The following is a 26,854-nucleotide window of genomic DNA, read 5'->3' as shown; positions in this document are numbered from 1 at the left end:
GAGCATTGGCTTCAACTTAAAGTCATCAGCTGCGTTAGCCCCTAACAAGAGAGTCAGCCTGTCCTTTGAAGCTAGGCATTGACTTCTCTCTAGCTATGAAAGTCCTAGATGGCATCTTCTTCCAATATAAGGCTGTTTGGTCTACACTGAAAATCTGTTGTTTAGTGTAGCCACCTTCATCAATTATCTTAGCTAGATCTTCTGGATAACTTGCTGCAGCTTCTACATCAGCACTCGCTGCTTCGCCTTGCACGTTTATGTTATGGAGACGGCTTCTTTCCTTAAACCTCATGAACCAACCTCTGCTAGCTTCAAACTTTTCTTCTGCAGCTTTCTCACCTCTCTCAGCCTTCAGAGAATTGAAGAGAGTTAGGGCCTTGCTCTGGATTAGGCTTTGGCTTAAGGGAATGTTGTGGCTGGTTTGATCTTCTATCCAAACCACTAAAACTTTCTCCATATCAGCAATAAGGCTGTTTCGCTTTCTTAGCATTCGTGTGTTCACTGGAGTAGCACTTTTAATTTCCTTCAAGAACTTTTCCTTTGCATTCACAACTTGGCTAACTGTTTGGCGCAAGAGGCCTAGCTTTCGGCCTATCTCGGCTTTCGACATGCCTTCCTCACTAAGCTTAATCATTTCTAGCTTTTGATTTAAAGTGAGAGACGTGCGACTCTTCCTTTCACTTGAACACTTAGAGGCCATTGTAGGGTTATTAACTGGCCTAATTTCAATATTGTTGCGTCTCAGGAAATAGGGAGGCCCGAGGAGAGGGAGAGAGACGGGGGAACGGCTGGTCAGTGGAGCAGTCAGAACACACACAACATTTATCGATTAAGTTTGCCGTCTTATATGGGCGCGGTTCGTGGCGCCCCAAAACAATTACAATAGTAACATCAAAGATCACAGATCACCATAACAAATATAATAACGAAAAAGTTTGAAATATTGCGAGAATTACCAAAGTGTGACACAGAGACACGAAGTGAGCAAATGCTGTTGGAAAAATGGCGCTGATAGACTTGCTCGACACAGGGTTGCCACAAACCTTCAATTTGTAAAAAACGCAATATCTGCGAAGCGCAATAAAGCGAAGCGCAATAAAACGAGGTATGCCTGTATTTTAAAGTTTAAATTTAAATGTTCAAAGAGAAAAAAAGATTTAACTACACAGAGGCTTAGTCAAAAATTATTCTGAATAACTAGCAATACTACGTTTGCGGTTTGAAATTCTTAAAGTGAGAGAGATTATTATAAAGAGACAAACCCTGGTCATGATGTAGTTGTGCAAACTGTTTACAAAATGCATGAGTTTCACACGTAAGAGAAACATGCGATGAATTTGTTGTTTTATAAGCTCTGTGTGTGGTCCAAACTGAGGAACTCTCTCTTGTTGTAATAAGGGTTCTTCCTTGAGCTGTGGCTTTTCGGCAGCACTAACTAGTTCTAAAAAAACAAAAACAAAAAAAATAGGAAAGATGTTACTATGAGAATGGTATACAAAACTGTATTTAAAAATTGAAATACCTACATTTTTTTAAATCAAGTATCTGCACATAAATACACTGAAACAGCTTTTCCCCCTTTCCAATTCAGATGTTTTGTTAAGAACTACATATGTGAAGAATATATAGAGAAATGGTTGAGGAGCAAGGTATATGCAACTGCCATTTGCTACATGCTAAAACAGTAGGAGCCAACTTGCTTGGCAGGCATGTCACAAAGTCAACCCTGCACCCACTGAGTGCAACTCCAATCCACTTCCTGATCTGTTACTCCATTTTCTACATGTTAAAAACCCCCACAAGTTACACAAACATGTTGTCTCCCTAAGAGGTAGGTGTCAAACTTTAGCTAGATGCTCACAGTTTTAAATACATTTTAACAATTAGAAGATACAATTCTAAATACCTTCAAGCGGAAGAATTGCCTGATATGGTTGCAAAAGCTATAGGTGAGCCCCTTACTCCCTGTACCTTGCTTATCCCCATAAGATCAAACCCTCCAGCCAATCCCAATATGGAGTTTTATAGAATTATCAAGTTTAACCTTAAACTATATCTACCTACATGCCCTAAAAACAAGACCTTAGATTCAGTAATAGATTTAAAAAACAGAATCTCTTGTTCAAGAAATTTCTTACCGTCAAATCGTAAAACATCTAGACTGTACTTAGCCCACTTTATTTGTAATAAGAGAAGAAACACTTGATTGTAAATTTTTTGACATTCTAAGCTTATAACTATATCCACAGGCCAAGGGACCTAAAAGTGTGAGGGAAGAAAATTAAGAGTATTTAATTTCATGGAGCTTATTTCAAATGTTTTAAAATTAAAGGTGTAAGAACATTATTTTGTGACAGGGTTTTACCTTGTAGCTCAAAGTTAAGCCATCTAAGGTATGGACAGGGAGTTTCTTCTTTGCTGTATCAACACTTTCAAAAGATATAGATAGCCTATGCAAAGAAACAAGGACTCTAGTTAGCAATGGTTTGCTAAAAAACTAGCAGGTAGTTCTTTTACTTAAGATTTTTGCTTTAATTTACCACTGTTAAATATCAATGATTAAATCTTATCTGGAAAGAAACGAGTGGTTAAGATGATCTCTGTTCAGGGCTTCTTTAGAAAATGTTATAAAAGAAATAAGACTTATGAAAAAACATCATTGCAAGTGAATAAATAACAGAGCTTGTGTGAAGGAAGAGTAAAAGCAAATTTCTGTAGGTACAATTGGAACGAATATTACAATATTAACTGAAAATCATCATCATTAGCTTACTGCCAGGCTACTATTTAAATATTTTACTACTGTGCATAATAATCCAGTGTCATGCTAAGTAAGAGGAATTTCACTGTGCTGACAAATAAGACCACAAAGAATACTTATATATTACATTAACCTATTATTTCAACAGGGAGAGAGAAGGAATTCAGTTTTTTAACTACTACTGTAAAAAATTCATGCGTTTTTACCTTGAACTGTCCTCTGGGTAACGCTGACCAACTGCCTCCTGTAGCTGAACATTTAGGAATGATACATTCTGCCAAGTTTCTTTCTCTCTAATCTTATCAAAGATAGATGTATAGAAATCATACATAGTATCTCCAGCTTCAAGCAAAAAGAAGTTTCTCATTGCCTGCAAGTACTCTACTAGCCTAAATAAGAAACACAAATATACAAACATTTCATCAACTTTCACTGTTAAGTCTTAGTTTAACATCAAATGAAATATCATATACTATAACCTTTTAGACCAGGGGTTGGCAACATCTGGCCCAGATTCAGATCCAGCCCCTGGAACCAGCCTGCAGAACCAGAGGGCTTTACCTGTGCCTTGGCTCATACCCAGGCCAGGCAGCAAGGAGCTGTGCTAAGGCTGGCCTGCTGAAAGCACCACCTGTACCACTGCTATCACTTCTCTCAGTCTCCTGGCTGCAGAATGGGTGCAGCTTCTAGCCAATGGGTAGCTGTGCCACAGCTTAAGAACAGAGAGAAGTGGCAGCACTAAGGATGCAACTTCCAGCTGTTTGGCCCTGGTGCAGCTCTGCACTGCCTAGACACTGCACTGCAGCCACAGCTTGAGAGCAGGGAGCTGGGGAAGCAGTGTTGGCAGGGAAAGCCCTCTGACACTGACAGCCAGTCACTCAGCTCTCACTGAACTGGAGCCAGGCTGGTTCCAACCTACAGCTTGTTAAAAAGGTTGCTGGTCCTTGTTTTAGAGGCATCTTCATTACAAGAACTCCAAACTGAATGGCATACTTCAGTAAACTCTGATAGATTCTTTTATTCTTACACAGGTACCACTTGGACCCACATCTAACACAGGTATTAAAGTCTCATTCTTAGCTTTAAAGTGTAGTGCCACTGATTTACTTGCGAGATCAAAGTACTTTCTTAAACTGAGTCCTTGGTTGCCAAGAATAACCTTTTGGGAGAAAATATTGGCCGTGTCTATCCACTGGGCTCCCCAGGCACCTACACATGTACCTGACACCTGCTCCAACGTGTTCTAATTAAAACATGTTGGAGCAGACTCAATTAATCGAGTTTGCTGGAGCGTACTGACTAGCATGCTACAACAGCCTCAGTGTCACATGTATTCAGTGTCCCCGTGCTTCAAAATGGCAGTGGAGGCATTTTAACTAAAGTTTGTCCTGCTGCCATTTTGAAGCTCAGGACACTGAACACATAAGACACTGCAGAAGCTTTAAATTAGAATGGCTCTTGAGAGTCGACCTAATTAAAGTGTTCCTTTTCTGCCCTCACACTCCCACACTCCTGAACATGTATAAAGATGCCCACTGTGTCTTGTAGCAGCACACAAACACTACACCAGCAGTCAATTACCTTTCTTGGCTGTGGGCCAGAATGACTCAGCTCAGGTTAAAAGCAAGTAGGAAAAAGGGTGCTACGATCCATGCACCACAACTACTTTCCTGTGCAGAGGCCTGGGAAGAGCATCTGTCCATTGCTGTTTTTTCCCCAGAGGAACATGGAAAAGTGAGTGCTGCCAAAGCCATCTGCTGCTGGATGTCTCCAAAGCCTGACATCCAGATGCTGAATAAAATGGTTCCATGGGTAGGATCCAGCATGTGGGCGATGAACTGCCAACTGCACTATACTGTTCCAGGCAGCATACCTCCTAAGCTGTAACAGTGCTACAGCCAAGCTAATCAACACAGACTGACAAGCCCTATCACTTCGCAGTGCCAATTATGCTGTCTGAAGCACCATGCAAATATGGCTATGCTGCTTCTGGTCCATGAAGCACCCCATCTGGAACAGTGTAGCATGCACAAGGACACCACTGCTACACACAGGAAAAACACAGGGCCATATATCACTAAAAATGCAGAGCATGGGAAAAACTTCCAACTTCAAAAGGGACTTTTGCTTAAATATGGACACTTAAACCAAAAAAGTCCCAATTTTACTATTACATCTCAATCTGTTGAAAAATAGAAGACTATTACCTCCCTACCTTAGGGATGTTGTAAGAATACACACAGTTAATGACTGTGCAATGTACAGGTACAACAATGAAGGGAGCCGTAAGGACTAATGACAGAATAGAGAAAAGTGATGTCCTGGAACTACCTCAGATATCAATGCCATTTTAATACTACAGAATTAGTTGCATTATTGTAGTTAAATTTAAAATTGAGTAATCTCTGCAGCTTCACCTGATTAGTCTATTAAGTGGAATGAAATTTCCTAGTCTCACTTAAGTTAAACATTTTGCCAGCAATTTAAATGGTGCTAGGGTTTCATACACTTTCAAAGGATATGAAATGCAACATAGTAAAAACACAAAAAGTTGCAAATGTTAATACTTCAGTAAACAGAAGTACTTAATACTATATGAAGTTCTTTTTTTTTCAGCGATTCCTACTCATTCCACAGAAGTAATCAGTTTATATGATCACTTAAAAACTATGCAGATAAGACATAAAAGTGAACAGAATGATTACAAAAATGTTGTGTTACTTCATTTAGTGCTTTTTTCTATTATTTATCAAAGAAGATAGATTTTCTTTAACTGCTGCTTTTACAGTAGAATATGAAAGAAGAAACATGCCTTTAAAAAAAAAAAAAAGGCTCAATTTCATTTCTTACCTGTAATCTTTCTTTAAAGTTTGCATTAGATTGCCACAGCACTCCAAATACTGCTTGTCTATGTGAGGATAAAGGCAAGACCTCAGCGTCAGTTCAAAAGTCTGGCATGTCACAGATTCAGAAGATCTATCCACACAAACATCCCCACCGGTAAACTTCTCGTGAAAGTCACTTTGCTCTAAATACAACCTTAAAAAGTAAAACACATTGCTCAGGTCAGTGGTTTTTCAAACTTCCTCAAGTTTGTGGAACCCCTACCCCTTCTACAGAGCCAGGGGACATGGCCTGGCAATGCTAGTACACCACCTTCTAGCCCTCTCTGCCATTACCCCCAATCTTTCTGGAAGCCCCGATGACCTACTGCAGAATTCTGGGGCTCCACAGAACAGTCTGAAAACCACTAGTTTAAATAAAAGACAAAAGTTATTCTTAGAATACCTCCCAAAAGATTGTTCTATATTCAAAACGTAGTGGTCTCACTTAGGGGATTTTACTTAAGAAGATGCCTTGCAAAGGTGGATTTCTCACTATAGTTACTGTTAACAAAATGGCATTCATGTCATAACTTAGCTAAGTGGTCAATCATACCAGTTATGTAGAACAAAACTCTTCATTTGTATTGCAAGCTGTAACTAACTCAAACTCATGATGGAGCATCTTGGAATATTTTTGGAATTTACTTCTTAAAAGTAAAAAAATACTGAAAACTTCCGAGTAACAGGTATTCTCATATGGCCTTTAGGGATAAACTGTGACCCAATAAAAGGAGGAGGTTCCAAGGAATGAATAAATAGGTGAAAAGTTCCATGGTTTCTTTTGTTTAGACTCAAAATCTGGATAAACTATATAACAAGAGCAAGTGGGGAAAAACTTTTTTTGGCATAAATGCAAAGGCTGAATCATAGGGCTTATCGATATGGCTAAGTGACTGAAAAGCTAGGAAGAGTGACAAATGTGCTGCAACTCTATATTCAAAGTCCAGTGTAGACACCCTTAAATGCTCCAGGCTGCCCACACTCTCTAACCATAAAGCAAACAGACATCTACCACAATAAAATGGACGCAAATTATTACCACCTACTGTGGTGAGACAAACGTTATAGATGTATATTTATTTTTTGTTTTGTGCTGCCGTAAAAATGTTTATGGCAGAAAAAGGTGATGTCTGCTTCCACCCTTAGAAGCATTCTCTTTAAAGTAATAACTGGGGATGCACCAATAAAGATTTTTTGGGCCGATACCAATTATTAATAAGCCCTATCGGCTGATACTGATATGACTGCCAATACGCATCTTGGCAGCATCCGGCTGGTAAGTCTGTTGGGGGGCTAGGGCTGCCTAGCCAGGGTGGAGCATGGGACAGAGCCATGAGCAGCTCATCTGGGCACACACAGGGAGCAGGGGCACCTCCCGTTGCTATGCACAACCCCAGGGGAGGCCTGGGGGCATGTGCCCCCCAGATCTGCATGCAGGGTGTGGGTGGACTGCCCACTGCAGGCTCGGGGGAAGTGCTGGGCTGGGGCTATGCTCAGGGCGGGTGGTGGCAGTGTAAGGGGAGGCATGGGGGGAGCTGCAGCGAATTCTGTGGTGGCTGTAGCCCTCATTCCCAGCACTGCCACCTGTCCCAAGTGCAGCCCCAACTCAGCCCTTGCCAGGAAGAGCCTGGCGCCACCCCCAGCCCCAGCCCACAGTGGCAGCCCACTCCCACCCTGCACACAGTTCTGAGGGACACATGCCCTCCATGCCTCCTCTGGGAGTACATGCAGCAGCAGGAGCTGTCCCCCTCTCCCCACCCCCCATCCGGATGAGCTGCTTGCAGCTCCGTCCGATGCCCTACCCCAGCTAAGCCCCTCCCTCCCACACCATGGGGGCCTCAATCTGCCCCCTACCCTCCCACGCCATTTCCCTCCCCTCTGCCCTTTTTACCCCCAACAGACTTACTGGCCAGATGCTGCTCTCCAAGCTTCCAGGCTGGCCATGCGCATGCTGCAGCTACACAGATGCATGTGGCATTTATCAGCGACATTAATCGACCACATCAGCCAAAAAACAGCTGACTGCCAATAATGTCAACTTTTCTTTTATTGGTGCTGATATGATGTGGACTTAGTATCAGTGCACCTCTAACAACGACTAAATATAATAATAAAAAATAAAATAATAATAATAGAAAAGAACCACCAAAAGGCACCTTTCACTATATTTAAATGTTTCCAGAAGTTGTAACACTAAGCAGCCTAATAGTGTTTAAAAAAGAAATAAATGGCTATATTTCTTTCTTGCCACAAATTATGTTCTGAGTCAGACAACAATTTAGAATGTTGTTGACATTAGAAATCCCAGAGGGATGTACAAAAATTTACCAAAGCCATCCCTGCTCTAAATGGAGAAATAAGGATTTTTATGGTAATTAGCTTTTTCTGTAACACTTAAGCTAAATTTTAGACCCACAAAAGAATCAATAATATATTTTTCTGGTAATCTGCTGAAGGGAAACACCAATTCAAATGAAAGAAGTTATAAGAATACATCAATGTGCATATTACAAGTACAGTAAAAGCTCTGTTATCCAGCATCCCCCAGGAATGGAGATGCCGGTTAATCAAATGTGCACTATCTGGTGCACTCCCTGGCATCAGTGTGCCAGAGGACAGAGAGGGGGGCTCTGAGCAAGCTGCTCTGCCCTGGGTTGTGGGCCAAAGCAGCGGCAAGAACTCTGCTCACAGCAACAGTGAAACCTGGAAGTGGTACTTCTGGTTTCACTTTTGCTACATCCCTCGGATGTCGATTAATAGAGTTTTCTGGTTAATAAAGTGCCGGTTAACACAGCTTTTGCTGTATTCACTATCAAATAAGAGCTATTATCATAGTATAATTAATTTAATTCTCTCTCACAGAAACTGGTATGCTAAAAGATAATTCCCATTTTTCTACAGTAATCAATTCAAGTGAAACTATATATAGCAGATATCTGTAAAATCCTTCTAGCATATTCACTTCATACTTTCTTGAAGTTAACTCTGGCCATTGCTCACTTTGGAACTAAGACAACGCTTCACAGATCGTTCCACCTCCTTGTGCTTGTCCACTTTAGGTAGCAGCAAAAAAGCTTTACCCTATCAATCTAAGGTAAGATGCTGCTTGACAACACAGTAGCAAGACTGGTTACATGATAGTTGCTCAATTACCTGGCAAAGTTAATAGCCAGCAGGGGGTCATGGACAACATCCAGTTCCAAGTGTCTTTCAGCTATAGACTGCATCTTTATTAAACTCTGCTTGGTCGCTTGCTGTTCTGTAATAATATCTGAAACAGATTCTTCCCCATGCCGCAGACGGGACTGCACAGACTCCAGAAATAATGTGTATAAACTTTTTCGTTCTGCATCTGAATTAGACATTAAAAATCTTATGATAGTTTTCTTAGAACAAAATAATGGGTAAACTTTGCACCTTTGAGCAATACAATATTAAGCTGATCTTACCAGTTACATTTCTATACACAGCAGCAAAGAGCACTTTGGGCATGATTCATTTAGATACTTGTACTCAATTTTAAACCTTGAAATTAACAGAACAATTTATATGGTTAGGCTCCTAATCAAATAATTTGCTGAATCAGGAGTCTAAAATATTAACTATCATTGTTTCAGAAAAATATAGGCCCTCTGACCCTCTAGGTATACCCCATATATACTCAAATATGAGATGACCTTGAATTTAACACAACCCCCAAATAATTAAAGATTCTTTACACGGACAATTGATAAATTTGTTATAATTTTCCATGTACAGAACCTAATTATTGTAAGGGTGCCTTTAATTCATCCTTCCCACCACTGCAGAGGAGCAGGGTGCGTGTATGGGGGGGAGGTGTAGGGAGTTAACGGCTTGCCCCTTCTTGTGCCTGCCCACAGCCCCAAGACCACTCCTCCACCAGCTTCTACTCCCCTTTCCCATGTCCCACACTGGTAGCCTCCATCGCCCCCAGGCCCTGTAGCAACTATGTGGGCTGTGCACTACTGCCAAGGGACTAGAATAGGGACATACTTAGTGCCCCAAACTGCAGTGTGCACAAAGACTGCCAATGCAGAGAAGTGGGGGTGATGGGAGGGGGGAGCAGAAGGGAGAGCAGCAGGCAGGAGAACAGAAGTCGTGTGTGGTGGAGGGAGCAGGCAGCAGTTGTGGCTATGGTCCCAGCCCCTGGGTAGTAGCTGAAGCACAAGTCAAAGCAGCTACCTGCCCCCCCCCCCCATTCAAAATAATACTCAATTTTTTTATTTATTATTTATTTATTTTACAGGTACACTTCTGTTCTATTCCAGGCACCTTTAAATTATTTTTAATAGGCTTGAATGTCTGTCTGCTTAAAGATTTAAACTGACCTAAGTGTTACATGTGCCCCTAACCTGAGTAGGGGTGGGAGAGAAACCTCATCTTAGAATCCAGTCAATACAGTACATCATCTACAAGGTATAGTTAATAGTAAACAAAGACATTTTCACTAAGATGGTTTATCATCTCAGGGCAAAAGGGCCAACACAAACTTTTAAAAAAACCTCGAGAAGGAGTTCAAAGCCATCCTATACTACCCCCACAGATAGAGAAACTTGTATAAATGTAACAAAACTGATTCCCCTGCTGTTCTTTCTATAAAATCATTCAAGAAAAAGCCCACATAGTCAGCATGCCTATAGCTACATTAAGTTCTTTGGATAGATTACCAACAGATTTTCCTCAAATTATAACTGCTGCCTTTCTTCCATAAACTGATTCACCTACCACTTGTATCAAACAACATAGTTTTAGGATTCAGATTTAAAAAAAAAATCTTAGTTAAAACTTTAAAACAAAAACTACATTAAAATAAAGTAGCAAAACCAAAACTCTCCCCAAAAACCTATTTTAAGTGGAAACATAAATCCTAACTTTGTTCTGATTGACTACATCAAAAATCTTAGAATGGATTATGATGTTCAAACTACAAAGGAAGTTACAAACCACAAATGTAAACATGATCAGGAAAGTTCTGTATTCCTAAAAAGGGACTAGTAGAGACACTCGGGATATGGATGTATGTTTAAATTGTGAAGCAGACTATTAAAAATAGTTTCAAAAGCTGCCAGGAATTGTTCAGAAGTGTACCTGGAAAAAAAAAAAATCAAGTATTATTTTGAACTGGTTAACTACTTTGAGTTGTCTCAAATGTGGACACCAAGTATACTATTACGAGGGTCAGTCCTCCAAGCATCCCACAATGCAAACTGGCTGCTCTGATACGAGGCCAGAATTCTATTCTCCCCACCATCACTCCCAACTTTTTCCCTTTTTTTAGCACTTTATCTATAAGCTCCTTTAGCTTTTATTGAACAAGGAGTGTCATCATTACCCAATTCATCATGGTTCCTTATCATGCTCCCACCTGCCCCTGAGAACCCAAAACTATGAGTCCAAGTACCAAGTACTCCCACCTGCCCCACTCCTAGGCACCCCAAAATCAGGGAAACACACCGCATATGGTTTTGGTCAACTTCAGGTTACTGAACTCACGCTTAGGTGAGCCGGGAACAGAGAGGGAGGACATCCCAGCCACATTCCAAAAATGAGGGTGCAAATCCTGGGCTGGGTGGTCACTTCTACACCCTGGCATCACAACCACAGCACATCAGTGCTTCAAAGATGACCGTTTTCCTTAGAATGCTAGGTCAATGTACACATCCATAACCTGACTTTTATTATAACTATGAATCAGTTCCCAATCAATGATAATTTGGAATGATACAGTTATTACATATCCACATACTCAGTACATTAACTATGCATATGCTATTAGAGACTTTAGGGAGTGGTATTTCACACAACTGTCATTTTCACCTCTTGATGCAGTTTGCTGTGGAGAACCATCTTTGCACTGTAGGTTCTTTAACAGCTGCATGGATTTTCCAGCCATGATGATTTGTTTTAGAACTGGTTTTAGAAAGGAAACCATGGTGTGCTGCCTGCTTGAGGGAGCTTGATCACTGCCGGAACTGGCGCTGGCATTATCACTCATTTTCTCTTCATTTTCTGTCTTTTCTGACACACTATATAGTGTGTAAGTAGCATACCAAAAATCTCTATGGTTAACTGGGACATTTTTGTTTCTGAAAGGAGGGGAAAAAAGAAGTATATGTTCTCTTTAAAAAAAAATAAAATAGTTAAGGCTTCCATACTAAGCAACATAACCATCTTTCTTTTATATTTCATTTTTGATTTGGAATAAAAAAGCACTTCTGATACCACACCCAAAGTTATTACTTCACTTATCACTAGGGATCCTGGTTTTTCTGCTAAAAAAAAAGCTCCAAATCTTCAGATTAAAAAAGTAATCCAAAATGCACATTTTTCTGTGATTAAAATGAAACGCTACTAATATAGTCAGTGGTGTTTCATTTTAAAATAGTGGAAAAATGCATTTTGGGTTACTTTTTTAAATCTGAAAATGGGTTTGTTTGTTTTTTTAAATTGGAAAAAACCAGGATCCCTGATCGTCATACTAGTTTTGATCTCTTGTACATCTAACTGAAGTCCAGGAGAAGTATTGGTAACTAGACCGTGAACTTAAGATAGAGTTTATCCAAGAATTTATCCACAGATCTTCAATAACTACGAAGATTTAATAGTATAACTTTAGAATTATTGAAAAAAAATATGAAAAAAATCATAATATAAAACACAATTAACTATAGCAAAATTGAATAGAACAAAACTTGGTAATTTTTTTGCAGTAGCTTAAAATTTAATACCTAACCAATGCCCAATAATACTTTTGTAACTTCTGCCTTAGCACTTCCCAGTAAAAATAGATTTGTGTAAGAAGTTAAATGCACAGTCTATAGTTAGAATATCTTATTTGTTATCTGTTATTATAAACTGTATGTTAACAAATCTCAAGCAAGGAGAGAGCCCTTTTTAATTGAAAATCTTTGAGTACATCTACAATTCACCCCAAAGGTGAGGTAAGCTTGAGCTACAATCTGAGCACTGATACCAGCGTAGCAATGGCAGAGCATATATGCTAAGCCACCACGGGCTGAGGTATTTACCTAAAATCTCATGTGGATTTTGCAGCACAGGCTAAATCCCATGATACCATTGACTATCCTGTTATCAGGACCCAAGTTTAAAGCTTGCTTAGGAACATCTAAAGAAGCTGCAACTACACATTTATAGTGCAATCCTGCAGTATTAGAAGTACCGAAGGAAGACATCTGAAATATCCTCAACAAGGATGTTGAAGAGTCTGGTAACAATTCTGATAGTCAGCTATTAATTGTTTTCAACAGTAAAACACATCAAAACAAAAAAGGATACTTTCTTACTTCATGCAACAGCCTTAATTTTCAAAACAACTGTCCTTACTTTTTGTATACTAGGAGAAAGTTTGAGTAAAGCTGCATAGTGGAAAAAATCTATTAACCACCTATAAATGCAAAAATCTACTAATTCTAGATTCATTTATTGCAAATAACTGTACAATAAAAGAGGATTAAAATGGAGTATCACTACCCTTACCGCTGAATAATAAATTCTTTGGCAGGATCAAATAAGTTACCATGGACTATCCACTCATCCACTGTCTGTAAATATGGTCTTACTGTTTCAACCCAGAGAGAGAATAAGAGGGACACCTGAAATAAGAAGCGAGCAACAGATGTGGTAGAACAATGGACAAAGTATTATATTTAAAAGATATTTTTCTCCACATAAAAAGGACAAGATACTGCAAAGAAGCAAACCCAGGAAATTGTATAAACATTTTTAAATGTAATGCCTGAGTATGATTTTTTTTTAAATAGCATGTCTGAATAGAATGTTAAACTACAGCAACATCAGCTTATGTCCATCAGACAGACAAAGTGCATGCAGTCTTATTACTTTGTGAATGCATTTTAGTCTGAAAACAAATACACACAAACAAACTGTACTGTAAGTATTTTTTGAGCAGAAACTATAGGAGTCACAATGGAAATGGATAAGAATCAGTTCATGCCTTTGTGTGTAGTCTTAACAGGCTTTTTTTTTTTTTTTTTTTATAAAGTCAGAGATGGTAGGCTGGTGTATTCAGCCAATGCACCACAAAACCTTAATCAAAATACCTCTGGTACTACATAGGTAGTTTTTTGGGGAAATTAGGTTATACATACTGTTTGCTCAGATGCTTCTCCAACACTGTCATATTCAAGAATGGCTTTGTAAAGTGTATTAAGCAGATGAGATGCTCTTAGAACATTTGGAGTATCAGGTGGTACTTCTGCTACTCCTGTGCTGAAAACTTTGTGAAGTACCTTAAGCTGAGCCAGTCGTGGTGATAGTTTATCTATTACTATTGAAAGAGTGATTGTTTTATCTAGGAAAAAAGCAAATCGTACAAGGAGAAGATTTTAGGCCAATTTTAAGTTACATAAAGTTTTTAAAGGCTATACATTTTAAATGCAACTACCTTCAACTTAAAATGTGCACAGTAGCTTATTTCCCATATTTGTGTTAGCCCTTATAACATTTCCTTTATACTGTACCTTTATTGATTATGCTTTTTTCAATTTCAGTAAGTTCTTCTTTGAAGCTAATAAAGTACTTGTACAGGGCCCACATAAAAGCTTGGTAGGTTCTAAATGGGGCATCTGTTGTTTTCTTGGGAGTGGAAAGGGTCCCATGTGTTAGGTTTTCTGAACCGTGTCCCATCACTTCATCAATAAACTTCTGCAGCCTAAACACAACTTGCCCATATGCAGCTATTTGCTCCAACACTGACCTTAAGCAGTTCTGCAAAACACAATTTTTCAAAATAATTTAACAAAGAGTAATTTTTAAACAACCTGAAAACAACTTTCACTTTTACCTTCTGTGATAATCTTGTAACATGGTAAGCATCCCTCAATTTTATTAATAAATCTGAATTAAAATTATTTGCTTAAATTAAGAACTGTTATGGAAACTTTTTCTTCTACTGGATGTTTAAATTTCCTTTCCCCTAAATATTCAACCCTTCTAAAGAACACACTGAATTACCATGGAATAAAATGAACCTTAGTTGATCAACACAACTTACATGGGTCAAATGAGTTACGATAATGTCATTTCTCACAGTCACCTTTCCCTCATTCAGCTGAAATATAAAGAGCTTTTTTACTCCTGAAAGTAGCCTGAAAAGAAAAAAACCCAGACAATTTTAACATGTTAAAAACAGATTCATAGTTTCATAGATGTTAGGGGCTGGAGGGGACCTTACAGATCATTGGGTCCAACCCCCCTGCACTTGAGCAGTGTGGCAGGACACTTTGGGTGCCTGCCAATTTAAGGCTAGGAGCAGGCAGCCGGCAGGTGCAGCTCAACCCTGGTTAGATTCAGGCTCAGAGGGCTGAAACAGCAGTTTGCTATAAGCAGCTGAAAAGACAACTTTCAGCTGAGTTGCTGCTCAGGAACATCTTGGAGGTAAGGGCCAGAGCTACTGGGATGGCAGGAGGCTCCCAGTCCTGGACATGACCTTAAACTGCACCCTGCCAGGAAAGGGTGGCCTGGTGGGGCTGTCTGTGGCGGGGACAGTGCCCCAGAAATGCCAGGCCAGTTACCTTCCTGGTGAAAGGCGAGGAGGGGCACCTTAAAACTCCAGCCCCTACATCCTGGTGGGTTACACAGACATAAGGACAGGCACGGGGGCCAGACACAGCTACAGCCACCTGAGCTCCCGCAGGTGTAAGACCCTACAGCAGGGGTAGGCAATTATTTCAGGTGGAGGGCCGCATGGGTAGCCCTGCCCCTTGACAGGTACCCCGCCCCCTGGTCACCATCTTGGGACCAATGTCCCAATGTCTTGGGATCAATGTCCCAGGGCCAGCACAGGTGGGGCCCAAAGCGGGGCACAGGCTGGCAAGGGTCTGTGGAGGCTACACCAGCAGGGAAAGGGGGGAGCTGGCCCGGCTCCATAGAACCCCTGCCAGCTGGGATCCCATGTTCCTGCCACCCTGCTCTGGGCCCCACTGGCACTGACCCTGGGGCACCAGTGCAGACCCCGTGCTCCCACTAGCACCCTGCCCACTCACACCCAGTGCCCCCCAGCCCCACGGTACAGGTGGGGGGCAGCACACAGCCCCGACTCCCTGCTTGCTGGCAGGGAAGAAACTGGTGCTAAGTGCAGGGAAAAGCGGCCCCTCACCCACCCCATGGCCAGCACTCCCTGCTGCAGGCGCTCACCGCCCACGTGGGGCTGTCTGAAGCAGGCACCGGCAGTCCCAGGCAGGCTGCGAGCGGCTTCAGCGCAGGGAACTGGCCATAGGGTAAACAAGGGGCCACTCTTCCCCACACTCAGCACCGGCTTGTAACCTGGCCCCGCTGTCAGCCTGGCAGAGGGGCCAGGTTACAAGGTGGTGCTGAGCGCAGGGAGGATGGAAAAGCAGCATGGGGTGGGCGAGTGGCTGCATATGCTACTGGCATACTGCCAGCCATGGGGTGGGTGAGGGGCCGCTTTTCTCTGCACAGGGAGGGAGCCCAGGGAAAAGCTGAGTGCGGGGGGTGAAAGTGGCCCCTTCCCCTGGCTGGCGCTCCCTGCTGCAACTGCTCGCAGCCCACACAGGGCTGCAGCACAGGGCGCTGCCCACAGGGTGGGGAAGGGGCCATTTCTCCTGCCTCTCTCCCCCCACCCCCCAATGCTCCTTCCCCACCTGAGGTCCCCCCATACCCTTCTCCCCCCACACTTACCAGTAGTTCCGGCACCAGGCAGCCACATGCTCCCAGGCCAGAAGCCCCAGGCGTTGTTGTTGGAGCTCACCGGACTTCCCCTGGGTCCTACTGCCCTTTTTCCTGTCATTTTTGACAGGAACCAAGGGCAGAGAAATATTAATTTTCTATATTCTTTAGGGGCCCTGCAGGCCGGCCTCAGGGGCCGAATCTGGTCCGTGGGCTGTATTTTGCCCACCTCTGCCCTAGAGGTCCTAGGGAGGGGGCAGGTGCTTGGCCTACAGGGAGTGAGCAGGAGCGTGGCCCCAGAGAGAAGGCAATAGAACAGGTAGGGTCCACACAGAGTAGGGTGTGTCTTTATGACCTGAAGGGCTACGTGTAAGAAAGGGGCATAGTAGGACTGAAGGCCAGTCTGAAGGGCTACACCAGGGGCTGTGTTGAGTAGGGCTGAAGGACGGCCAGAAGGACAGCACACGGACCAACCCCCACAAGCATGTCAATTGGAGAAAGCTGCCCGGTGAGCGGCTAGGGGCAGTCAGGCCATTGTTTGGTGAATTGGCTGGTCACCATCCAGATGAGGGTCATGGGAGAAGTCCAAAAGGATGTGCATTGTCCAGCCAAGGAGAAAGAGTAGGCAAGCCTGATGGCCTATGGGAGCCACTCAAGGGAGCAGGGCAGAGTGAATGTGGCCCAATGAGGGGCACCATACAAGAGGCCCAGTGAGGGAAGGCGGAGTGAAAGAGGCCCCAGTGAGGGGGGTGGTATGAATGTGACCCCAAATAGGGTAGTGTGCGAGGCCCAACAGCGGACTGAGTTTGGCCTAGCCTCAGGCCAGAGCTGTAATAGCAAACTGGAGGCCATCTGCAAGGCATGGGCCATGGTGTAGGGACAGTATGGAGCTATGGATAGCGCCCCCTGGCATCAAGGCATAAAAAGGGGAAGCATCCCACTTCAAAAACCAATTTATGAAAAGAGCAAGTTGTGGCAGAAGAGACTGGACAGACTGCCCCATGTAGACAGGGGGGCAAACCAATGTGAGGTCTTGGCCCTGGGATGGCCCCCCCGTCACAAGCAGGAAAGACTGCTGAGCTCAGATGACCCCAGCAAGGTGGGCATCAAGATGCTCTTTTAAGATCGCCAGGGTGAGTGACCATCACCTCTGGGGGGAGCTGGTTCCAAACCCTCAGCACTTGACTTGTAAAGAAATTTTTCCTTCTGTCCAGTCTGAAGCGATCTTCAGTCTGTGTGCACAGTTTCTTGTCCTTCCATGGGGGGCCTTGGTGAACAGATGCTTCCCCACGCCCTGATATACACCCTGATACACTTATAGGCTCCCACCAAGTCCCCTTTGAGTCTTCATTTGTCCAGGCTGAACAGTCTTTCAGCCTCTCCTCATCTGACCTGCTCTCTAGGCCTTTAAACATGTGAGCAGCCCTCCTTTGAACACTCTCAGGGGTGACGTGTAGAGGGTGCACATGCACCCCCTGCCAGGCCGTGCTCCCTTTTAGCTGGCAGGCAGGGGGGCAGGCAGGAGCACCAGCCAGGGAGCGGGGTCGCCAGCAAAAGCGACTGTGCCACTTCCGGAAGTTGCCACGGGATCGGCCGTCAGGGGACCCACCCAGTCACTGACTGGTGTCAGGGGGGACACATGCCGCCCTTACTCAGGAGGCACCAGAGACCCCTGGACTCTCTTGAGCTTCTCCACATCCCTTCTGAAGTGCGGCACCCAGAACTGGATGCATTACTCCAGCTGCGTGCTCACCAAAGCCAAGTAGAGCGGGAAGATGACATCTTTAGTCTTGCTCAAGATGCCTTGGTAGATGTATGCCAGTGCTTGATTGGCTCTGCCAGCTACGGCATCGCACTGGTGGTTCATGTTCATTGCCATTATATAATGCTAGACCCCTCTCCTTACATAATTTACCGTGCTCACTTGCGATTCTTAAAATCCTTTGAATAATATCAGTTCAAGGATCCAATAAAATGACCTAATATTGCAGACGCAAGCCTATTAATTGCAGAAACATTCCACTTCCCGAGGTTCCTTCTGGCTGCAATAAAACTTTCAAAAAGGGCAATTCAAATCTACTTTCCTAAATTACAGATAATATTAAATACATTTGGGAGGAGAAACAGGAAGGTTCTCTTAATGTAGAAGATGGTAAATTTCAACTAGTTATGACAATGCCAAATTCCTGGATGTCAGCCTCTACTGCTAGGTTCATAGACTGCTATGTTTTCAAAGCAGTGTTCCCTCAAGGTGGGAAGCAGGTTCATTCTTTCAAAATTTACATCCAAACCAAGGAACATTATCTATAATTAATTCGTCTTCTCCTGGGCATAGGCTAATCAGAACACTTCTGCAAAAAAAGAAATAGTATCTGCTAAGATTGGATGATAAAGACGTACAATTCAGCAAACTAGTGGCTAACAATCAGAGCTCAATGCTGAGATGCAACTACCCTACCCTGAGACTGCCAATATCCTGAGGACCTACACTCTGTTGCTTTACTGAGAGAATGTTATTTCTTATTCAGGGAATGAATGCCATGACAGCTGAGATGTTGTTCTAGGTAGGATTCATTGTTAAATAATATGTTATTTCTCTCTAACATATTGAAAATAAATTTATCCTCACGATTTGACCTTCTCTGTAGGTCTTTCTTTATATATCCCAGACAAAGCCCTGTTGAGGAAACTATGCTATACTTGCAGTTCAAAAATCTCTCTATTGAGGAGACACTTCATACTAACAATACATATCAGGACTATGACTTATTTCCCTGGTAACATGAGGAGTTTCTTGTTTCTGGGGCAAATGCATATTTTGATCACTCAATGTTTTGTTTCAGCCCACCCTCTGTATAAAAACCTGATCAGAAAACGCTGTCCAGGAAAAGCAAAAGTTTATTCCCTTTTTCCCAAAAGCCAGTATTATTGCTAATAGGATCCTGGACAAAGATTCTTAGAGCATTCAGAAGATCAAAAGTAAGAAAAGGAAAATGCTGCCATCTTTCTGTTAAATGATGTTCTGAGGATGGCAAAATGCCTTGAAAACAAGTAAAAAACATATTTAGATCCTTCACATGGGGGCCTTCTCTTCCAATACCAGATTATATTGTTCCCCAAATTCTTCCAGTTTTGCAGGCTATGGATCATGGTCATGGACCCATTTAATCAACACAAATGGCAGCCCTGCCTGACTACTGCACTTTTGCTCCTGAATTGAGAGAACTGGACACCAACTGAAGGGTATTACTGTAGGCAGGACTGGTTGAAAGAACTATAGATAACCCTGAGGCAAGAACAGCAGCTAATAACCATGCACTTGTTCTACATAACACTTACATACAGGTATTTTCCTGTTGCAGTTTATTAGTGCCATATAACCTGTATTCTTTCCTATGACATCTAGCCAGAATGACAGTAAATCACTTTTTGATGACTCTGGACAGATTCAGTTTTCATAATATTTCCCAACATACCCCTAGAACTATTTAGGAACCCATTTGTCTGGGTGCCTGATTCCAAGAACTATATGCTAGTAGTGAAGAAGTATTTCCTACCTTCTTTCCCTCTCCCCCCCAAAAAATTCTTAAATCCATGCAATTTTTAAGTTGAAAGGAACCTGTAATACTGTTCAATCAGGTCAGCAGTTTATGATAGCTTGTGGAACCATTTAGTGTCAGATGACAGTTCATACTCACTTACTTCCGTTGGCCTTACATTACTCAAGAATTTTAAATGCTTACAAGAAGGAACTGAGATGATGCCTATCTGCATTTGAGAAAAAAGTTGAGATAGTGGTGAGCCACTAAAATCTGCAAGAGAACAGAAACCACCTGGGTATTAAGGCATGGGGAATGAGAATCCAGCAGTTAGGGAATGGAGATTAATGATGACATATCAGAACAACCACCTGATGTATTCCAGTATTTTAAGGTGAGACAAGAAATCCCTTTTTCTGTTATTACATCTTTGTAGGGTGCATGAGGAAGCATGCAATTAGTTACAGTTTACATATCTATAGCAACTGCACACTTAAGTGTAATTTCACCAAAAAAAAAAAATCACAATCCCACGAAGACATCTTGCTAAAATGACCTGGCCTTTCCCATCTTGCTTGGCCTCCTTTCTGCTTGGGAAAATGGCAATCGGTGACAATATTCAAACTGTACTGAAAGAGAGGCTGTATTCTATCAACACAGCTTGCCAAGCTCCTCAAGACACTTAAATAGGGGATCAGGAGACCCAGACTATTGCTTTAACTCTAGTTTTTTCGCCTAGTTCTCTCACTGAGGTCTATAAAGGAAACAGCCACTGCAAACACCTCAAAAGGATTAAGTGTAATTGAAATACAATAAAAAACAAATGCAGCCCCGTCATAGAGCTGGGAAGTTATACAAATTAAGTCTAAAAACTGAAATAAAAGTTTGGAAATTTTCCTAAATATGGGAACAGCAATACTGTGTCAGGTCATAAAAGACTTCAGCAGGTAGGTCATTCCTTTGGTGAAAGAAACCATCAGGTGTGATTCTGCCACCACCATCTTATGCCTTGGAAATGCTTTGTACATGGATCTATGGACCTTAGCACAAAAGAAAAGTGGGACAACACCAAAATATTTCTGGCAAAAATATAACCCATGTTAGAACTGTTATTATTATTAAAGTGTTACAGGAATGTTTAATATTTGAATACTGAAAATGAGAAGAAAGACCTGGACAAAACAAGCCTTGACTTTTTATCTGAAGCTTAACTAACGCACTCACTCCTGATAGACTGGTGAAGGCAAGTTCTAAAGATATAGCCCCTTAACCATATTTGAAATGTGTTATAAAAACCCAACTGGACTGTGACTGCTGTGGCAAGACAGAGTGAAAAGGGAGCCCATATAGCTAGGCATAAAAGACTACATCTTGTATTGCATTTTGGAAGCCAACTGAAATCTACAACTGTTAGGCAAACCTTAGTTGAAGGGTACATGATAACAGACAACTGACAGAAAGGATGCAATATAACCCAGCAAGTGAAGATCTTTGACAATTAATTTCTCAACTTCAATCTCATCCTCCATTCTTTCTTCTACAGTTTTCCTCCCACCTAAACGCATCTTATGAATTAAGCTCAAAATTCTTTTATATAGTGAGAGAAACAAAAACATCTTACCCGATAGATAAAATGTTCGTAAATTCAGAATTTTATATTTTTAATTTTGTTAGTATTAGTATTGCAATACATGAAATGGCAGGGTAAACTGGGCTGTTTTCTGGCTTCTAAATCAATCTTTAAAACACACAGCTTTTGCAATTATTACTGATGATGATGATGATGATGATGATAATAATATATAAACTAAACAATTTAGTAAGGTTCCTTTTCTGAAATTGAAATCCAACCATAAATCTCTCCCCTATAACATTGTTAGGTTAGAATAAGAGATTCTTCCATCAATGGAATACTCAAGTATCTTTGAAATTCTGCTTACCAAAGCGTTTCCCGTATAACGTGCGTTTCAGTAACTAGAGTTCTTTCTTCTGGCATGTATAATGGATCACTGCTGTACAAGTGCTGCTCCCTACAAGAAAAAAAATAAAAAAGTATTATGAATTTAAAGTGCCAAAAACCACAATGATTATAAACAAGAATCAAGCAGTAATCTTTTGCTGAATTCTTCCATAACTTATTTCCCAGAATAATTACTAACGGTGCACTGATAAAGATTTTCTTGGCTGATACCAGCAGCCAATTATTCAGCAGGCATATTGGCTGAGACAGATCCAATAACTGATTTACAGGAATGCAGTCAGACATCATGGACAGCAGCTTAGTGCAGTTAAGTCTGTGGAGGGGAAGGGGGGGCGGGAAGGAAGACTGAGGACCCCATGGTGAGGGAGTGGGGCGAGGGCCGGGGGCACTGCCCAGGCAGGGTTGTGAATGGGACCCTAGGAGTGGGAAACAGGACGGAGCTGTGGGTGGCTCATTCAGGGGATCAGCATCCTGGTGCTTAAAAATGGAGGCAGGGGCGCTTGAACTAAAGCTTGTCAAACGAACTAAAGCTCATCAAAATCAGCACCCTTCTGCCCTTGCCCCATGCAAAAATCTGAGGGAGCTCATGCCCCCCATGCTTCCCCTAGGGGTGGACACAGCAGCAGGAAGCTGCCCCCCAACACCCATGGCTCTGTCCTGCTCCCCCCACTCCAGCCCTGGGTCCCACTTGTTACCCTGGCTCCCTGCCCCACTCCCTCCCTCACTGTGGGGACCTTGATCTTCCCTGCCTTGCCCCTTCTCCTCCAGACTTACCTGCAGGGAGCTGCTATTCACACTGCCTGGCTGCATTCCTGGCCATGTGCATGCTGCAGCTGTTCACATGCATGTGGTGTCCAGGATCCCAGCCAGAAGATGCATTATATTTATCGGTACATTATTGGCTACACTGGCCAAAAAAAGCCAATAATGTTAGTTTTCCTTTGATTAGCACCGATTCAATATAGCACCAATATATTTGTGTACCTCTAATAATTACTTTGCTCGATCTGCTGGCAACACTCCTAATGCAGCCCAGTACGCCACTAGCCTTCTTGTCAACAGAGGCACTCTGCTGACTCGCATCCATCTTATTGTCCACTGTAACCTCCAGGTCCTTTTCTGGAGAAGCGAGTAAATACCACACTCAAATCCAGGACAAAGATTTTCTTTCCATTTACCATGGGGTAGACCGCACAGGTCAGGGGAGCTACTGCAGCTCTAGCTCCAACACTAACCCAGCCAGCAGCCAGAGCCGTCATGGCTGTTGCTGCTGATTCAAAGTAAGCTGCGGCAGAGGGCAGAAATGGCCAGGGGCTTTAATCACTTTATTCATGTCACTGTCTTCTCCTGTTCCCCTCCTCATTAAGGTCAGGATCTAGTGTGCTACCCCAAGCCTTTTTTGGGAAAAGGCAGCATATAAATCTAAGAAACAAACAAAACAGTAACCTAACAAAAATAGATTAGCATAGTAATAATTTATAATAAAATATCCTAACAACAACTATGTAAGTTTATAATGCTGGTTTATTTTACTAATTTCCATTTCATTTCCATTTTTTTAAAATTCAAATCAGTAAAGGATACTGAGGTTTTGGAAAAAGTAAACAAAAACCCCTTCTGTCCCTTCCACACACTTTATCAGCACTACAGCTCAGTTATGCCATTTTGGTGGTGAATATACAGCAAACATTATTTCCTCACCAGACAGCAGCCAAGTTGGAATGTAAATGCAAACTATGAGAAAAATGAGGAGCTCTTCCTGTCCAGTACTGTGGTGCCACATGCTGCTCCAGCCAACTGCGTGCATCTGGCTCTCCCACTGGTAAACATATATGATAGTTAGCTGGAGATTTTATTTATGTAAGGAGATTTTTCAAAAAACCCAAAAAATACTAAAACAAAAACAGATCACTGAGCCTACAAATTTAAAACAGTTATTAGCTTTAGAAGTATAGATTTATCCCAATAAATGGCTATTGACACTTTATTACATAAGAAAACAGTCATTACAAGTGCACATAAGTTTATACGCACAGATGCCACATCTTAAAAATAAATCACGGATATACTTACACATCTTTTCTTCTTCAGGAAATACCCTTTATTTTAGGAAAATATTAAAATAATGCATACAAGAATTATGCTAAAGATGAATTACAAAAGAAAACTGGTAAATACCAGTGATGTCACTTAACGTGAAACAGAAAGCAGGATGGATCTGCAACTTAAGACTAAATAAATCTGAGATGCATAAGCTTCTGTAAGCAGTGACTTAAGAAGCGGCCTCATCAGCAGGGATCTGGGTTTTCTGTTTCCCACAGAAAAATGGGGAGGGGGCAGAATGTAGATTTTTCCTTTTACCTGAGAAAAACGTGGATTTTTCATTTCTGCAAAAAGCTCTCTGCAGGCTGGCAGACTTCTACCTGCAAGGGGCCTGGGGGGGGACGACGGAAGGACAGTTCACGGACTGTAAGGCTGGAAGGGACCTTGGAAAATCATTGGGTACATCCCCTTGCACTAGGCAGGAAAGACCCCAGCAAGGTGACCATCCAGTCTCCTCTTGAAGATTCCCAGGGTAGACGACTACACCACCTCTGGAGGGAGCTTATTCCACAGTCTGGGCACCCTGACTGTGAAAAAGTTTTTTCTACTGTTGAGCCTGAACTAGTCTTCTAGGAGTTTGTGGCCATTACTCCTAGTTTTCCCCAAGGGTGCCCTGGTAAACAGCTGTTTGTTGAGCACTTGCTGAACTCCCCTGATGTAGTGGTAAGCTGCTACCAAGTCCCCTCTCAGCCTTCTCTTTTTTAAACTGAAGAGTCCAAGGTCCCTCAGCCTTTCCTTGTAAGGCAGGGTGGTCAGGCAGGGGGTGCCTCTTGCATGTACATGCACATGGCCGCCAGGCAGCCTGGAGAGCAGCTCCCACAGGTAAGTCTGTCAGAGAGAAGGGAAGAACTGAGGCCCCCTACAGGGAAGGAGTTAGGCAGGGCTGTGGCTGTTGTCCAGCTGGGTGGTGTGCAGGGCTTGGGACCGGCAGACAGAATGCAAAGCCACAGAGTGCCAGCAGGAAGTGGGATGGGGCCGTGGGGGACTTGTCTGGGGCCTGGCTCCCATCTGTTGCATGCACTCCCAGAGGGGGCACAGGAGGCACATGGCCCCAGATCTGTGCAAAGGACAGGGGTGGATGCAGGCTGCTCGCTGCAGGCTCAGGCTCCATGCCCTGCTGCCCTCCCCCTGAGGCCCAGCAGGTAGAACCTGGTGTGGCAGGACAGAGTGGGGCCGGATGGGGAAGCTCCTTGCTGCTGCAAGCCATGCACCACCCTAGCAAAGTGCCCTTGACTGCCTGGCAGCAGGGGGTACCTCATGGCTTGCAGCAGCAAGGAGCTTCCCCACCTGGCCCCGCTCTGCCCTACAGTACCAGGTCCTGCCTGCTGGGCCCAAGCGTGCAGTGGGCAGCCCACACCTGCTCCGCCCCCTCCCCATTTTGCTCCACTCCAGCAGCGTTGCCCACAGGGGAATGGGAGCTGGGCTCCATGCTCCACTCAGCCACAGTACGCACTGCCCATGGGCAGCAGCCAGGGCTCAGGCGCTACTGCTGGAGGCAGGGGGCTGCAGACCTGGGTCCCTGGCCCTGTACTCTTGGCAGCTGGGCCCCCCCTCTGGCAGGGCTGGGAAGGGGGCAGGAGCACCAGCAGGGCCAGAAGGCTGTGGGTGGGAGGTAAGGGGCCTAGATCTGCATTCTGGTGAGCTAGGAGTTCTGATTTTCCATGATAAACAACTCAAAAACCAACATTTATAGGTATTTAGAATTGATTTTATTATAGTGACTGAGGCACTGGTAGGCTTCCAAATTGCTTTAAAATAGTAAATATATAAATAAAACATTGTGCTCAATTGATACCTATAGATATCTATAGATAGATACATAGGGGCATTTCATTTTAATTGCAGACTGGGGGGGGTTATCAGAGACTGCGTGTGTGTGAGGAGGGTTAATCAGAGAATTTGTGATTTTTTTTAATCACAGAAAACCAGGGTCCATTCTCATCAGATGCTATGATAGATCTGATAAAACTGCTACTTATGAAAGCTTATGCACCTATGACTTAGTTAGTTGGCAACCCTATGTGTTAATCTGAAGTAAGGCAGAAAGCAGGATAATACATATGTTTATTAGATACCTTAGAGACTGTCTTTAAATTTAGGAAGAGACTGTAAAAAAAACCAACCCAAAGCTAAAAATGCCTGCATGCAAAACCTGCAAAAATGAATCTACCTATAAAAAAAACACTACACCACTGTAGCCTGATTGAAGCTGTGTTGTTGGAAAGATACTGGAGGCAGAATGGAAGGACAGATCAGAGCAGAACAGAACAGCACCACTTGGTGTCTGAGCAGGAGCACAGCTTCCTGAAGGAAGCTCATCAGGGCTTCTCAGATCATGGGAGTCTCTGTAGGGGTCTGTGCTAAGATAAGGTATTGGAGCCACTTGGCAGCATGGTGCAGGAAGTCATTGGGAGCAGAGTGTGGAGCTGAATAGGGGACTCTTGGGGTAAAACAGCATAGTGTAAAACCATTATTGCAGTTAAGCAGGATTCCCACATAAAAAATTTTTTTTGAAAGTGATAATCTGCAAACGTTTTACTGACAACCAAACATTTTCATTTTGATTGGTGTTAAATAGGTAAATCTTTATCTGGCCTTGCTTCAGGTCCTGGCCAAAGGGTGACAGCGACGTTATGTAAAAGACATGCTAGTAAAAATATATATCAATAAAAACGTTTGTCAGTAAAAAATTTGCAGATTGTTAATAAAATATACATACATAACACACATATATTGGGGCTGGTAACCCTGCTAACAACACCTCTTTTCTTCTAATGTGACCAGAGCAGCCAATTAAGTAATGGGGAAAACAAACACAAAAATTACTACCAAACAATCCATAAATACATAATATTGCCATAAAACCTACTATAAAAATCTGCACGCGTACAAGGAC

General features: G+C 42.7%; 1 protein-coding gene across 2 annotated transcripts in view; it reads right to left on the bottom strand.

Moving 5' to 3' along the window:
• TUBGCP5 (tubulin gamma complex component 5) overlaps window positions 1-26,854 on the bottom strand; it is a 48,471-nt gene that overhangs the window by 9,097 nt on the left and 12,520 nt on the right. For both annotated transcript variants that reach the window (XM_090064757.1, XM_090064766.1), the window contains 13 exons: window positions 23,557-23,674; window positions 21,815-21,904; window positions 14,702-14,795; window positions 14,169-14,415; window positions 13,797-13,999; window positions 13,165-13,280; window positions 11,485-11,753; window positions 8,800-8,998; window positions 5,612-5,800; window positions 2,968-3,150; window positions 2,366-2,450; window positions 2,139-2,259; window positions 1,263-1,441 (listed from right to left, as the gene is read on the bottom strand). In XM_090064757.1, the coding sequence (XP_089920883.1) occupies window positions 1,263-1,441; window positions 2,139-2,259; window positions 2,366-2,450; window positions 2,968-3,150; window positions 5,612-5,800; window positions 8,800-8,998; window positions 11,485-11,753; window positions 13,165-13,280; window positions 13,797-13,999; window positions 14,169-14,415; window positions 14,702-14,795; window positions 21,815-21,904; window positions 23,557-23,674 (2,093 nt within the window). The remainder of the gene's footprint in view (window positions 1-1,262; window positions 1,442-2,138; window positions 2,260-2,365; window positions 2,451-2,967; window positions 3,151-5,611; window positions 5,801-8,799; window positions 8,999-11,484; window positions 11,754-13,164; window positions 13,281-13,796; window positions 14,000-14,168; window positions 14,416-14,701; window positions 14,796-21,814; window positions 21,905-23,556; window positions 23,675-26,854) is intronic.

The sequence above is a fragment of the Crocodylus siamensis genome, chromosome 1 (genome assembly GCF_052110815.1).
Source record: "Crocodylus siamensis isolate JL-2025a chromosome 1, ASM5211081v1, whole genome shotgun sequence".
NCBI lineage: Eukaryota > Metazoa > Chordata > Crocodylia > Crocodylidae > Crocodylus > Crocodylus siamensis.
The sequence above is the reverse complement of the archived record's forward strand: the minus strand, read 5'-3'. Positions and strand labels throughout refer to the sequence as shown.